Source organism: Podarcis filfolensis (genome assembly GCF_964270895.1).
Source record: "Podarcis filfolensis genome assembly, chromosome: 5".
NCBI classification, from domain to species: Eukaryota; Metazoa; Chordata; class Lepidosauria; order Squamata; family Lacertidae; genus Podarcis; species Podarcis filfolensis.
The window spans coordinates 20,140,408-20,155,007 of NC_139608.1; the positions used below are offsets into that span (position 1 = coordinate 20,140,408).

General features: G+C 42.1%; 1 protein-coding gene across 1 annotated transcript in view; it reads right to left on the reverse strand.

Annotated features, from left to right (window-relative positions):
* Positions 1–300: 300 nt before the first annotated feature.
* Positions 301–14,600, reverse strand: part of MFSD1 (major facilitator superfamily domain containing 1) — a 45,306-nt gene continuing 31,006 nt past the window's right edge. Inside the window, exon 17 of the mRNA XM_083613355.1 lies at positions 301–429. Coding sequence (XP_083469481.1) covers positions 349–429 — 81 coding nt within the window. The 3' untranslated portion in view covers positions 301–348. The remainder of the gene's footprint in view (positions 430–14,600) is intronic.

Consider the following 14,600-nt stretch of genomic DNA (forward strand, 5'->3'; position numbering starts at 1 on the left):
TTATGTTTAGCAACCAGTGCTCAAAGTGGGTTGGGAGAGCCTAACCATCCCACTTCTTTTCCATGGGCAAAATTGAGCCTGGCCTAATTTGAAATGAAACCATCCGACTTCGTTTTCCTCTCCCAAATAAAATCATTCTACTTCCCCTTCCTGCCCACCCTGCCCCCCATCTAACACTGTTTAGGAATCTTCATTTCTAGTTCACACCAGTGTCTCTGGTATAAGAAGAGTGCTCTACATATATTCAAAAGCACAATTCAGTTATAGACAATGCTTTTTCGTTCCTTCTCTTCCTTTCACTGAAATTGCATGTCCTGCAGAAATATCTGAGATATTGAAGCCTCAGTTTCAAGAAGCCACACATTGCCATACTCTTCTCTCGCCTTTGTTCCTCATATTCAGTCCATTGGCAAGCACTGTCACATCTCCCTTTACAAAAATAAAAATAAAAAATTAAGCCCTTTTCCCTAAAAGCACTGGTCAGTACTCTGATCATGTGTTGCCCAGATTGCTGGGAGTTTCTCTGAAGATATGAATATCAGAAGAGTCTTGCTGGTCCATCTACTCCAGCTTCCTGTTCACACAGCAACCCACCAGATGCCCACGTCATAAAGCACCTATATATGTAATGGACCAATGTATGAATTTGTCCCCAGTGTTTTCCTTTTGCCTTTTGCATGCAATTAATGGGGGAAAGTGCATTCATTCCTTTAACCTAATTGTGGCGTTCCAAGCCATAGCTGCTTGTACAGGGTATATCTCTTGAAATCCATCACCTGAGTATTGCCTAATAAAGTTTGTAAATGGCTTCCAAATGAGCAAAAATTACTTTTCCTAGCTCCATAACAAACGTGCTTTCTATCCAAGAGGAGATTGGTTTTAGATCCTCCATTCATTCCTTTAATGATCAGCTAATTTGAATCTCAAGTCCCAAGAGTGCCACTGTTTCGGTTCAGAGTAATGCAACATTTACAATGTTTTATTGACATGAGGTCTGTATAAGTGCAGCTTCATGTATGCATTATACAAGAGTCAGCAAATTTAGGTGGATTAATAAAGATATCCATTAACTGTTGATCATGCAGGCTGATTGGGGTTTTTTTCCTCCAGACAAATCAACTTTCTGTTCACAGGAAGTCACTCACACACATATTCAATCTTTCCCACAGTAGTGGAGCTTTATATAAACACTGAGAGGCTGCTTTAGAGATAAGTGTGTTGGACTTAGCCCAAAGAGACTCATGTTCAAATCCTTACTTAGTTATGGACCTGTCACTTGACCTGTGATATTAAATCATGCATATGCGTATTCATGTCCTGTGCATATCTGTTCAAGCGGTTGTAAGAATGAAGCCCTTTTCAGGTGCTGTGCCAGAATTGTTGTTGTTGTTTAATTGTTTAGTTGTGTCCGACTCTTCGTGACCCCATGGACCAGAGCATGCCAGGCACTCCTGTCTTCCACTGCCTCCCACAGTTTGGTCAAACTCATGTTAGTAGCTTCGAGAACACTGTCCAACCATCTCGTCCTCTGTCGTCCCCTTCTCCTTGTGCCCTCCATCTTTCCCAACATCAGGGTCTTTTCCAGGGAGTCTTCTCTTCTCATGAGGTGGCCAAAGTACTGGAGCATAAGCTTCAGGATCTGTCCTTCCAGTGAGCACTCAGGGCTGATTTCCTTCAGAATGGATAGGTTTGATCTTCTTGCAGTCCATGGGACTCTCAAGAGTCTCCTCCAGCACCATAATTCAAAAGCATCCATTCTTCGGTGATCAGCTTTCTTTATGGTCCAGCTCTCACTTCCACACATCACTAGTGCCAGAATAGGACAGGTAAACACTATTAGGGGTTGAGGAACATGCTCAGTGGTCTTGCTGCTAACATTCCTGGAGGCACCATCTGCAAGCATGCCATTCCCATTCTATTCCAAGTGTCTCGATTTTCCAGGGACATTCCAAGAATTACAGAAGCCATCCTGGCTCCTGATCTGATCCCAGAATGTCCCTATTTTTCCTGCCAGGGCTGCCGCCTGCCAAGCTCAAGAAGGAGGGTGAGCCGGCGTTTGTCCCAAATGGCAACGGCAGTGAAGGAGCATCCCGTTGCCTATCCATGGCCTCTTCGTGGCAGCTGTTGCCACCTCATTTTCCTTCTTGATTAGTGTGATCAACAGAGCTTTACCACCCAGAGGATAGGGGTGCTCTATGAATGAATCCATTTTTGTTTTTATTGCTTGATTCCTTGGTATGTGGAAGGCAGAGTAAAAATGCTTCAAGTCAATAAGTTCACCTTAGCGCCTGTTTCTTGCAGCACCCTGGCTGCGATACCAACTGAGATCTTGCTTATTAGATCAGCAAGGCTGAATGAACATGCCAATAAAGCATGACTGTGCATGAGAACCAAACAGTGAGAATGGTGCAACATGTGCATTTGCAAACATGCATGCAAACATAGACACATTTCAAGATAATGTCTGGCAGAGTTATGTCCCTCTTTCTAAACTACAAGTTGCAGCTGAGGGTTGTTGCGAAGAGAAAATAAAAAATGCAAGAGTCAAAGCAAATGGAGAACAACTATAATCTAATAAATAGTTCCCAAATGCATTTCAACATATTCATCAGGGGAAATGGTTCCAAGAGTTAAACCAAAACCGCATCTCCTTCTAGCATTCATTGACAGAAGAATTTGATTGAGATGTGATGCTGAGGAAGGTTTTACTTAGCTGTTCTCTCTGTACCACTTGCTTTAATCAAAATCATGCACCACAAACACATATCCTAAAGAAATGTATTAGCCATACTGGGGAATAAAGATAGGCACAGTACCTTGCTACCAGTATATATTCTCCTCCAACAAACCTGATAGCAGCTTTGGGGAAATGAATTTCACAGGGGAAATAGCACAAAGAAAAGATTCGGCACCTGCCACCTTAAGCTAGGTAAAGGTAAAGGGACCCCTGACCATTAGGTCCAGTCATGACCGACTCTGGGGTTGCAGCGCTCATATCACTTTATTGGCCGAGGGAGCCAGCGTACAGCTTCCGGATCATGTGGCCAGCATGAGAAAGCCACTTCTGGTGAACCAGAGCAGCGCACGGAAACGCCGTTTACCACTAAGATATTATCAAGAATGTATAACTTGCCGTTGAAGTGGAATACTCAGGATGAAACGGTGAAATCTGCTATGATAAAATGGGCACAAGATGTTGGACATAACATTATGTTTGCTGACTGGGAACAGTTGTGGACCACAGGTATGAAATTTACGGCATGTAATGCCTTAAGAGAGAATATTATGAAAATGATATACAGGTGGTACATGACACCAGTCAAGCTTGCAAAAATCTATCATTTGCCCGATAATAAATGTTGGAAATGTAAAGAAAATGAAGGTACATTCTTTCACCTTTGGTGGACGTGCCCAAGGATTAAGGCTTTCTGGGAGATGATCTATAATGAAATGAAAAAGGTATTTAAATATACCTTTCTGAAGAAACCAGAGGCCTTTCTCCTGGGCATGGTCGGCCAATTGGTGTCAAAGAAGGATAGAATTTTCTTTATGTATGCTACAATAGCAGCAAGAATACTCATTGCAAAGTATTGGAAGACACAAGATCTACCCACCCTGGAAGAATGGCAGATGAAGGTGATGGACTATATGGAATTGGCGGAAATGACTGGCAGAATCCGAGACCAGGGAGAAGAGTCGGTGGAAGAAGATTGGAAGAAATTTAAAAACTATTTACAGAAACACTGTAAAATTAATGAATGTTAGAATGATGTCGGAATGAAGTTAAGTGGTTTTAGCAGTAATGTTACAAAGGAGTATGTAAAAATGGATTGTTAACAGGTGAGAATGTAAAGTTATAATATATTAAGATAAAGGATTAAGATAAAAACAAAGAGGGAAAGGATTTGCTGAATTAACTAATGATCTGGAATACAAAAAAGGGAGGTGTGAGGAGGTCAGGGAAATAAGTAAATGAAAGACAAGACACAAAAAGATTGATTTATTTTTAACTATTTTTATTTTTTCTGTATTTTGGTTTTGTTTTTTTTTTTGCTTTTTTTCTATTCTTTTCTTACTTTTGTAACCTTTTCTGAAACTTCAATAAATATCATTTATTAAAAAAAAAAAAGGAAACGCCGTTTACCTTCCCGCCAGAGTGGTACCTGTTTATCTACTTGCACTTTGACGTGCTTTCGAACTGCTACTGCCCCAATAAAAATTGAAGTTCTTAAAGGGGGGGAGGACAGCAAATCACAGTCCAGATCTTATGAATCAAATCCATTTTTGGCCCCCTAGTTCATAGGTACCAGTGGCGGAGCTTCATGCTCCAGCACCAGGGGGCGGAGAGCAGGTGGGGGCGGGGCTGGCGTGTGTCCAGGGGGCGTGGCACCCAGCGTATGGGGGAAGAAGCTGCGATGGCACCCCACCAGGATCATGCTGCCGGGGGCAGTGCGCTCCCCCCGCTCTCCTCTTCCTCCGCCAGTGATAGGTACAGAAGGCTACTTTCAGCATCAGTCCAGCAATACCAGTGCACAAATTGGTTGAAAGGTTTATGGTAGGCTTGCCATACGTCAGGAAAATTCCTGACATGTTCTGGTTTTCAGGTGTAAAATTGGCGTCGGGGGGAATCAGTAAAATTTATGGGAAAACCTGGATGTATGGCAACATGGTGGGGAAAGCAGCGGAAACAGCTCAAAAAGCTTAAAATCACTATTTTTGTTTCCCCAAAAATGCTCAACAATTTGGGTTTGTTCCCAAAAAAAGCTCAACAATTTTGGGGTCTCCCTACTTCCTGCACACTTCATGGGTGTCAGGAATTTTACATTTCGAAATATGGCAACCCTAATTTTGGGTAAGTTAGCATGTTAGTTCTATTTAGAGTAGGCCCACTGAAATTAATAGATGTGGCTAATATGGATCCATCAGTTTCAATGGACCTACTGTCAGTGCAACTTAGCTAGAGATGACCCTTAAAATAATATCTTAAAATATTAATATAATGGAAAAGGCGGGGGGAGGTAATGGAGAGCAAATTAGAAATAACAAGATATCCACATATAAAAACTGACAATGACTTACACTGAGACTTACATTGAGAGCCAGTGTGGTATAGCGGTTAAGAGCAGTAGTCGCATAATCTGGGGAACCAGGTTCGCGTCTCTGCTCCTCCACATGCAGCGGCTGGGTGACCTTGGGCCAGTCACACTTCTTTGAAGTCTCTCAGCCCCACTCACCTCACAGAGTGTTTGTTGTGGGGGAGGAAGGGAAAGGAGAATGTTAGCTGCTTTGAGACTCCTTAAAGGGAGTGAAAGGTGGGATATCAAGTCCAAACTCTTCTTCTTACACTGTAAACAATTAGCTAGTTTAGAATTATTTGGGATTCATTATTTAAGACACACCAAACCCTTTCTACATTCTTCGTACTAATTCCCCAAGTGAATATAGTACCCTCAGACAGTTTTCTCCTTGCAAGTTTGATTTATTACTTACACCATTAACCCACTTCCCTCTTTCAAGTTATCATATGAAGGGTCCTTCCATAAGCCCAAGACTTACGTTTCTCTCCATACAGAATTTTATTCATCGACCAGCCTTGTTTTCAACAGCACAAAGCACATTCGAGAACAAATTCCACCCGATTCTCCCCCAGCTAACAGTTCAAATGGAAAGCAGTGCAGCTTGCAAAACCAAGGCAGCCTGAATCTCTCTTGAAAGCACTTGGTCTGCTTCTTTTTCCTCTCCTTTTAGAGACTCTGCTTCTGGGTTCTGCAGAGGCAACAAGACGACCACTGTGGGGAAAGTATAAGATTGATCGAAGTTTGGTCTGATCCAACAGGGCTCTCATGTTCTCAGGTTATCTTTGTACTCTTTCAGTATTTTGCAAGGCACCTTGAGGGCTCTTTGAAACCACCTGCCACGATAGAAGTCTACTATATTTTTTAAAAATAATTAAGTCATTCCCAGTGTTCTGGGCTTGCCTCCTCCCAAATTCTGAATCATGCCAAAATGCAAATAGTGTTTCTCAGAAAGCAGATCATATTTACATTTATACACTTGAGCTGTAAATGTGGTATGCTTACAATTTTAATTTGGGTGTGTGTGTGTGTGTGCCAGTGTAGTGTACGTCAGCTCTGAGAATTTGCAGGAACATTGAACGAGGTTGTCTGAAGACAATGACTGCATGATAGTCTCTTCAGGCAATATCCCTCTTTGAACAAGCTAGAATTTCCATATCAGCTTGAGCTGAGCACAGAATAAAAAGACTTTGGAACTTCACAGATGGAAGAAACACCCCCCAGGTCTTCATAATGGCAAATAAATCCCTGGGGTCTGGAGCTAAAGGCACTGATTTGTACTTACGGGGAAGAAATCCATAAAGACCTTAGAAAAGATATAGATATAAGAGCCAGTGTGGTGTAGTGGTTAAGAGCGGTAGACTCCTAATCTGGGGAACCGGGTTCGCGTCTCCGCTCCTCCACATGCAGCTGCTGGGTGACCATGGGCCAGTCACACTTCTTTGAAGTCTCTCAGCCCCACTCAGCTCACAGAGTGTTTGTTGTGGGGGAGGAAGGGAAAGGAGAATGTTAGCCGCTTTGAGACTCCTTAAAGGGAGTGAAAGGCGGGATATCAAATCCAAACTCTTCTTCTCTTCTTCTAAAACACCAAAGCAGAGATGCTGGCATTTTTGATGGCACAGAATTGAGGTAACAAGGCCTGCATATTACAATTTTACCACATTTGAAATATGGCCTGACATTCAAATTTTTGCTAGCTACAGAATTCCGAGGAAGTTTTGCACCTGTAAATTATTGTGATACACTATTTTCAATAAAATGAGAGGGTACGTGCATCTGCGCTTTGCTTGCATCTGATAAGCTCCCCTAGATTCCTTATTGAATGTAAAAGATATTTCACATACAACCAAGAGACACTGAGGCCAGGGGTTATGCAGTAGTATCTCTATACAAACCTTCAGAAAGATTTTCACACTGAACAGAAAGAAAAAGGTTAAATCCAGGCTGTATTTTCAATGGTTTTAAAAATGTTTGCTCCTCTCATAAAACTTAGCATGTATATATCAGCAGCAACAATGAGGTATTCTTCTTGAGTCAGCTTTAAAATAATGTTGACATTGCAGTCGATACGTTATGGATTGCCATATTTATGTCAGAACGTATTGGCACAAGAATACATCAATAATATAAAATATTTAAGGATAAGTCTTAAGTTTAAATTAAACCTTACGATTCCACGTTCCTTTCTTCATCTTTTTCGCTCTGCTGATCTTAAATGACAGGTTCCGCAGGTAATGATTTTAACATCTTTCTCTTTTTTGTCAGCAACTAAAACTACTATTTTTAAATAAGTCTCTGCAGAGGAAAACTGGAAGTCAGATCTTGGCTAGCTGATTCTATACATCTGTAATAAATGCCTATATTTGCACCTGAATTTGCAGCTAAAGAATTGTATCCAGTGGTGTACACACACGGTTACTGGTTCTCTGCATTAGACAAGCAAGAATGTCAATACCATACTTTTTTTAAAACAAAAAAATTTTTTCCCTTCCAGTAGTACCTTAAAGACCAACTAAGTTAGTTCTTGGTATGAGCTTTCGTGTGCATGCACACTTCTTCAGATACACTGAAACAGAAGTTGTCAGAACTAACCAAGAACTAACTTAGTTGGTCTTTAAGGTGCTACTGGAAGGAAAAAAATTTTTTTGTTTTGACTATGGCAGACCAACACGGCTACCTATCTGTAACTGATACTTTTTTTACTTTAAAATAAGGTTAAAAATCTGGGGCATCTTATACATGGATAGTGCATATGCCCATTTTCTAAATTTGGGGTCCCCAAAAGTAGGGGGTGTCTTATACATGGGGGCATCTTATACACGGAAAAATACAGTACCCTTCAGAATCAAAACAAAGTTCCATTAGGCACAAATTAGAATGGCATTAAGCAGATTATTCCTAGTTGGTCCCAAGGATCTTAATGCAACACTAGTGCATCTGAATTACCAGGCATGTTGATAGATTCAACCTTCATAAAGCCCTCTCATCCCTTTAGGTCATCAGTCCAGCAGGCTAATCCCGGTAACTACATACTCACATGAATGGCCTACTTATGTCAACTAAACATCTTAGGTTAATAAATATATGTAGCAGTATAGCTTCTCTTCTGCAAATAGGAAAATCACAACTTGGAACTAATGATCTTTTGAGAGTTTCATCTTTCTACTTTACTCTGACCACATGCATGAGCAGCCATGGATTATCCAGTCACAGCAATGTCTACATAGGCTATAAAAAGATAGCCATGTGGTCTCTTGTGTTAGTAAATTCTAAGTTATTCATGCATTGTGCAAAAATCATTTCCTTTGTCTGCCCTTAACTACTTCCAATCAATTGCACTGGGCATCCCAAAGTATGAGAATGGAAGGGGGGGAATCTCTTATCTACTCCATTTGTAACTGCATAATTTTCTGTCACATACTCCTTGACCTTAGTCAACTTTTCTCTAAGCTAAAAGCTTCAGCTTTTTTTTTGTTACTTCTCATAGGTATGGTACGTCATATTTTAAAAGGTGAAAATCCAGGCACAAAAGTTGTTGAGTTTTGCCCAATATGAAAACTGTAGGGTTGCCATATGTCCAGACACAGTTTAGCTCCATGGAAGAAACTGATGGATTGTGGTGACAAAGTAACAAATAATGGAAAGACTCAGAAGATGGCCGCTCGGCAGGGAGTTGCATAAAGGGGCTCAGCATTGTTCCTCCAAAAAAGGTTTTATCAGCTGTTTTTAAAGTATTTTAAAAGCCTTATCCATCTGTAATTTGGATGTCTTTCTGGGACTCGGAACCTTGTCTGAACTGTTTATCTCCTCTAGAAAGCAATCCACACATGGCTGCAGAGATGTGATAGCTCGACTTATTTAATAATAGTTTGGTTCAGACATAGCAGACTATGAGCCAATGGCTCATCAACCCAATAACAAGCCACAGGCCTGCATGTTCCCTGCTGCCCTCCTGTGCCCACTTTGGTTCTTCCACTTGTTTCCTTTAATGTCTGAATGAGGAAATTGCAGTTTCCTCATTCCTCATTGGATCGATCATATTCCAGCTTGTAAGCAGTGATTAAGCTAGTGTCAGGTGTGCGTGCAGGAGCCAGGCCCTGTGACCAATAGGACTTTGCAGGACTGGGGCCTTCCTAAGTTTGTTCTGAAGAGGCAAGGCGCAGCCTCACAGGTGAGGCCGATTGATAACTCACAACACCTGGTGGCAAGAGAAGGGAAGGGATATAAGGTCAGCATTTCCCTTTGGCACTTTGCCACAGCAACACATTTCCTGCCTTGCTGCATTTGGCTTCTTGCTTCCTGATCCTTGAACCTCGGCTTCTTGACTCCCTGCTTCTTGATCCTCGGACCCTTGCCTTTGTGATTCTTTGCTTTCTGACCCTCGGACTCTTGGCTTCCTGACTCCTGGCTTCTGGACCCCCATTCTTGCTCCCACCCCACCATCTTGCCCCCGATCCAGACATCCCCTGCAGGGACTTCAATCGCCCGTGAAGCGGACTGTGACAGCTAGTTTCTCAGTTAAAATGGCACAGGGAGCTGAGGACATGAGCAAGAAAGGCCCCTGAGTGCATTGTTTGTTCTCAGGCTCATAAACCATGGTTTATCGTGACTTTATTGAGACAGTAATTGTTGTTTTATTTTTAACTCCCCTCCTAATAATTCCTAGCATCGTACTTACCCTTTTCAACAAACCGATGCCTCTCCACAAGCTGCCCATTAGGACCCCAAGATCTGTTTCTTGGATAGTTGCAGCTAATTGGCAGCCCATCAGCATATATACCTTAAGTTGGTAATGTATTATAAAAGTTGTTGTTGTTGTTTAGTCATTTAGTCGTGTCTGACTCTTCGTGACCCCATGGACCAGAGCATGCCAGGCACTCCTGTCTTCTACTGCCTCCCGCAGTTTGGTCAAACTCATGCTGGTAGCTTCGAGAACACTATCCAACCATCTCATCCTCTGTCGTCCCCTTCTCCTTGTGCCCTCCATCTTTCCCAACATCAGGGTCTTTTCCAGGGAGTCTTCTGTTCTCATGAGGTGGCCAAAGTATTGGAGCCTCAGCTTCAGGATCTGTCCTTCCAGTGAGCACTCAGGGCTGATTTCCTTCAGAATGGAGAGGTTTGATCTTCTTGCAGTCCATGGGACTCCCAAGAGTGCCTTCCGGCACCATAATTCAAAAGCATCAATTCTTCAGCGATCAGCCTTCTTTATGGTCCAGCTTTCACTTCCATACATCACTACTGGGAAAACCATAGCTTTAACTATACGGACCTTTGTCGACAAGGTGATGTCTCAAAAGTAGTAGCCATTAAAACGTATCTAGGAAATGGGTCAAAACCACCACTTCTGCAAGCCATACAACTGCTACTGTCTACCTAGGAGACCACTTCCTACTTCTGCTAAAGTGGACTTTGGTCTTCATAATTTTTGGCCATGATAGATTTGTTAAGTTTTAAGTTGGTTTTCCTACAACAGACTATACAAACTCTGTCCCAGCTAAACTGTCATTACCGAGGCCTTTCCCATAATACAGTCTTATCTCATGATATTACATCCAATCCGCTTGTTTATTGGTTGCATCCATCAGCTGTATTATTTGGGCAATCAGTAAGGCCTTTGAGGAATGGAACATCATCAAGTCACATGTCTGGGCAGTATCAGTACCTAAGACAATTAAATCCTGATCTAATTGACTGCAGCTCTGGGACAATCTGACAATAATGAGTCAATCAGCAGCCTCATTGTTTTCACTGGCATTACTCATGCCGGTAACATTACATGCACAGAATACCTTTGCAGAATTGGGTCAATATAGTAAGGGTCCCTTGCTTGTCAGGAAGGCTTCAGTGTGAATTGCCCAGGCAGGGCAAATGCAAAGTAGTAGCTAACTGGCTTCCCCGTTGCTGACATTAACAGCTGCATAATAGCTCCATGAGCAAGCTTTGTAAACATGTAAACAGCACAATTAATTGCAGTGATTATGCTCTTAGAAAAATAGAGCATTTCGGTAATTTGGAGCACATTATAGCTTCGTGTTTACAGAACTCCAGGCACATCGGAAAATTAAATATATTTAATTTAGGCTTCAATTGTCTCCTCTTCAATAAAACGTAAGGCAACAAAATCTTGCATACACAGTCAATTCCATAATCTGGCAAGTCAAACTGTGGCCAGGACTGCATGCATGTAATCTTCCTGAAGGGGGAAGATGTTTTAAGCCTCAACCCCTCGAAGAGGACTATGGTTTCTTTACATGCAGTGAGTGTGATCAGTCCCAGTGTCACAATTTGTATCCCAGTAGGATATCATATGCTGGATGAGCAATGAGAGTGGATCTGTGTCTTGCTTCACAGAGATGTGTTCTCCATGGGAAGGTTGTCCAGTCCAACTCTTGTTTAAAGATAAACAAGCACAATAAGGGAGATCACAGGGGCAGCCAGCTGCTGGACAGCAGACTGAGCAGGCACACAGGTTGCCTGGCCACAGTCTTACCCATCAATATATATTTTGCATTTTTATTTCAATTGCAGTAATTATTTCTAAATGCTGGATGAACAATACATCTTAAAGAGCACACACAACTCTTATGGAAATCCGTCATCCATGGTATGCCCCACATACCATGTGGTCCTTTAATAGCAACACCCTAGAGGTCCCGGACCCTAAGGAAGTCAGATTAGCCTCAACCAGAGCCAGGGCCTTTTCAACACTGGCTCCGGCCTGGGGGAAGGCTCTGTCTCATGAGACCAGGGCCCTGCAGGATCTGATTTCTTTCCGCAGGGCCTGTAAAACAGAGTTGTTCTGCCTGGCCTTTGGCTTAGAATCAACTTGATCCCCTTCCCCTCTTTTCTTTTTCCTTTCTCCTTCTGTGATGGAACTACTATTTAGGGACTTCCCTGGCTTTTTTCTGGCCCACGTAGGACCAGTCTGGATAAGTTGGCCTTGGTGAAGATTTGACGTTTTCATCCCCTAAAAAGTTTTGGAGTTTCTACGGAAATGAGGCTGCATTTTAATGATGTATTTTAATCCTACATTTAAAGAATATCCAACACACAATTGAAGTTCATAGTTTGCTATGATTGTTGGGAACTGTAGATCTGTGAGGGGGGAAATGAGTCTCCAGGACTCTTTAGGGGGAAGTCATGTGCTTTACATGAACACTGGATGTGCTTAAAATATATGGTGTGCTCCTACCCTTCACGTCCACTCTGTCAGTCACTAGTTTTATTTCTCTCCTACATCTACCTTTTCCAGCCGTCCCATCCAGCTTTCAGGGTCGTCCCCTTTTGACCATCAGTCAGCATCTGTAGGCACTGAGCACGCTCACTCCTCGCTAGGGTATCGGGCAGGGTCCTTCATTAGTTTTTCTTTTTCAAATGGCTGCATCCAACACTACCATTTAACTCCAGCAACAAGCTGTGCAGTGGATTCCCCCATTCTCTAGCCCTAGAACCCCCTCAAAATCTGCTGTGGGGGGCCTGCAGGTATTGGAAAGGCAAGAGCAGAAATCATTCTATTTGTGACTTAAAGGCTAATTCTGTTATTTGTCAGCCAACCAAGGGGCGTTGGGTGGAGGTGAAGCTAGTGACCCAGCAGAGACCAAGCATGGTCTTCATTGAGGTAGCTCTGCGGGAGTCTTTCCCTCCATATGATTGGCTGAACGAACAAGGTCTGAAGCAGGAAATGCAAAAGCTCTCTGTTCCTTTGTCCTCAAACTGCACACTGATTTTTCTTCCATTTGCTCAGTAAAGTGTTATCAGGGCTTTTCTCTCTGGCTCTGTTAATAGAGGCACCCTCAGGAGTAGATGGGAACACAGGGAAGGTAAAGGGAAGTCCTTTTGTGGCATTGGCTATAAATGTTAGATATTTTATTATGTTTTTCTATTCTGCTGGAAGCTGCCCAGAATGGCTGGGGAAACCTAGCCAGATGGGCGGTGTACAAATAATAAAATTATTGTTATTATAACCCCCAAACTTTGGCATTTCTTCAGATTCCCCCAAGTATGCTGCTACCTCTGTCTTGTCCAAAGCTGTTGCCACTCTGACTGCATAAACAAAAACAATAAGAGAACTGAGTCAAAATTTAAAATTAGAAGGATTTGGGTTGATCAGAAATGGCTGGGCCAACTTGAGACTTTACTCCTATGGCAATTTATCCCATGCTTAGTGAAAAGATTTAAGTAGTAGTGTCATTAAATGAAGGGGACTTATTCATAGGCGGGTTTTGCTTTACTGAATAAAAGGCTCCCACACGTTGACTTTTTAAAAACTGGTCGTACTCTCTCAGGGGAAAGATGTTGCCAAATTTGGCTTGAGCTAACTCTTGATAATGTGGAAATTAAGTGATACTGTGAAGTGAGTCCAAGAGATGTGCTCTACTTCAGTGATTACATCTACAGGAGTTGTCATTATTTATATAGACTGTCACTTTTCTGTATGAAATAGTGGGGGGGGGGGGCTTCACTGATTTGTATTAATAGGATACTGGTGACATCTAGTGGCTGGCTTAATAACATATCTCCAGTATGAGCAACTCTGGGATTTCACTTCTGAAATGTAAAATAACATCGCAGTTCTCCACAGGCTTGTTAAAGGTTCCGATCTAGCAACACTCTTAGGACAAGCCATGGGACCAAGTGCACGTCAACAAATGTTTCCACCAGAACTGAGTCTCTAGGCTATACTCCAAAATACACTGAAATGGAAAATCGGTAATGGGGATCAGTGGCTAAGCTATGCTCTAAGAAGCCCTCCAGTCAAGTAGAACTTCATTATTCTGGAGGCATGCAAGCATTTCAGTGCTAAACCAGCAGGATGAGCCCATGAGAAGGACCCATGCAGTCAGCCACGTTCAAGCAATCGTGCTACTCATACGCACTGCAGCCTCAAGCAATAACACCATGTGGGAATGTGGTTCTCGCAGCTGTGGGTATGAACAAGGGGTTGGGGTTGGGGTAAAAATAAAACCAGATGCTACTTGAAGACTTGCTAAAACTGCTAGTGTATAGAATCTTTAATCTGCAAATAAATACAGCATGCTCCCTGTTATACACCCCACAGCCCTGGGAGTCCTCATAAGGGAGCTGTGCCTGGAGGAAGAACTGTGAGGGGAGAGACTTCATCAGGCAAGGCCTTCTTCCACCTGCCTTGCCCCACCCTCCAGTCTCTGCTTCTCAGTTTGTATTGTATTATTTTATGCACTGTGACCCACCATTGTTTAATTGATTATAGTTTAGAAATTATTTATTGTAATTGTCAAGAGTGTATTTCTGTTTAATTTTGATATGCTGGTATTTAATATTATTCTATTCTATTCTAATGGATTGTTGAATAATACTTTATTTGATATATGTTGCTTGTTTTAAAGTTATGTCTTATTATCACATTTTTGTATTGGATTAGATTGTTGCAAGGTGTATATTCTTTGTTTCTTCAGCTTGTAAACTGCCTTGGGTATTGTAAAATAGAAAGACGGTATACAAATTAAAAGGGAAAGGAAAGGAAAGGAAAACACTACGCAGGCTCTA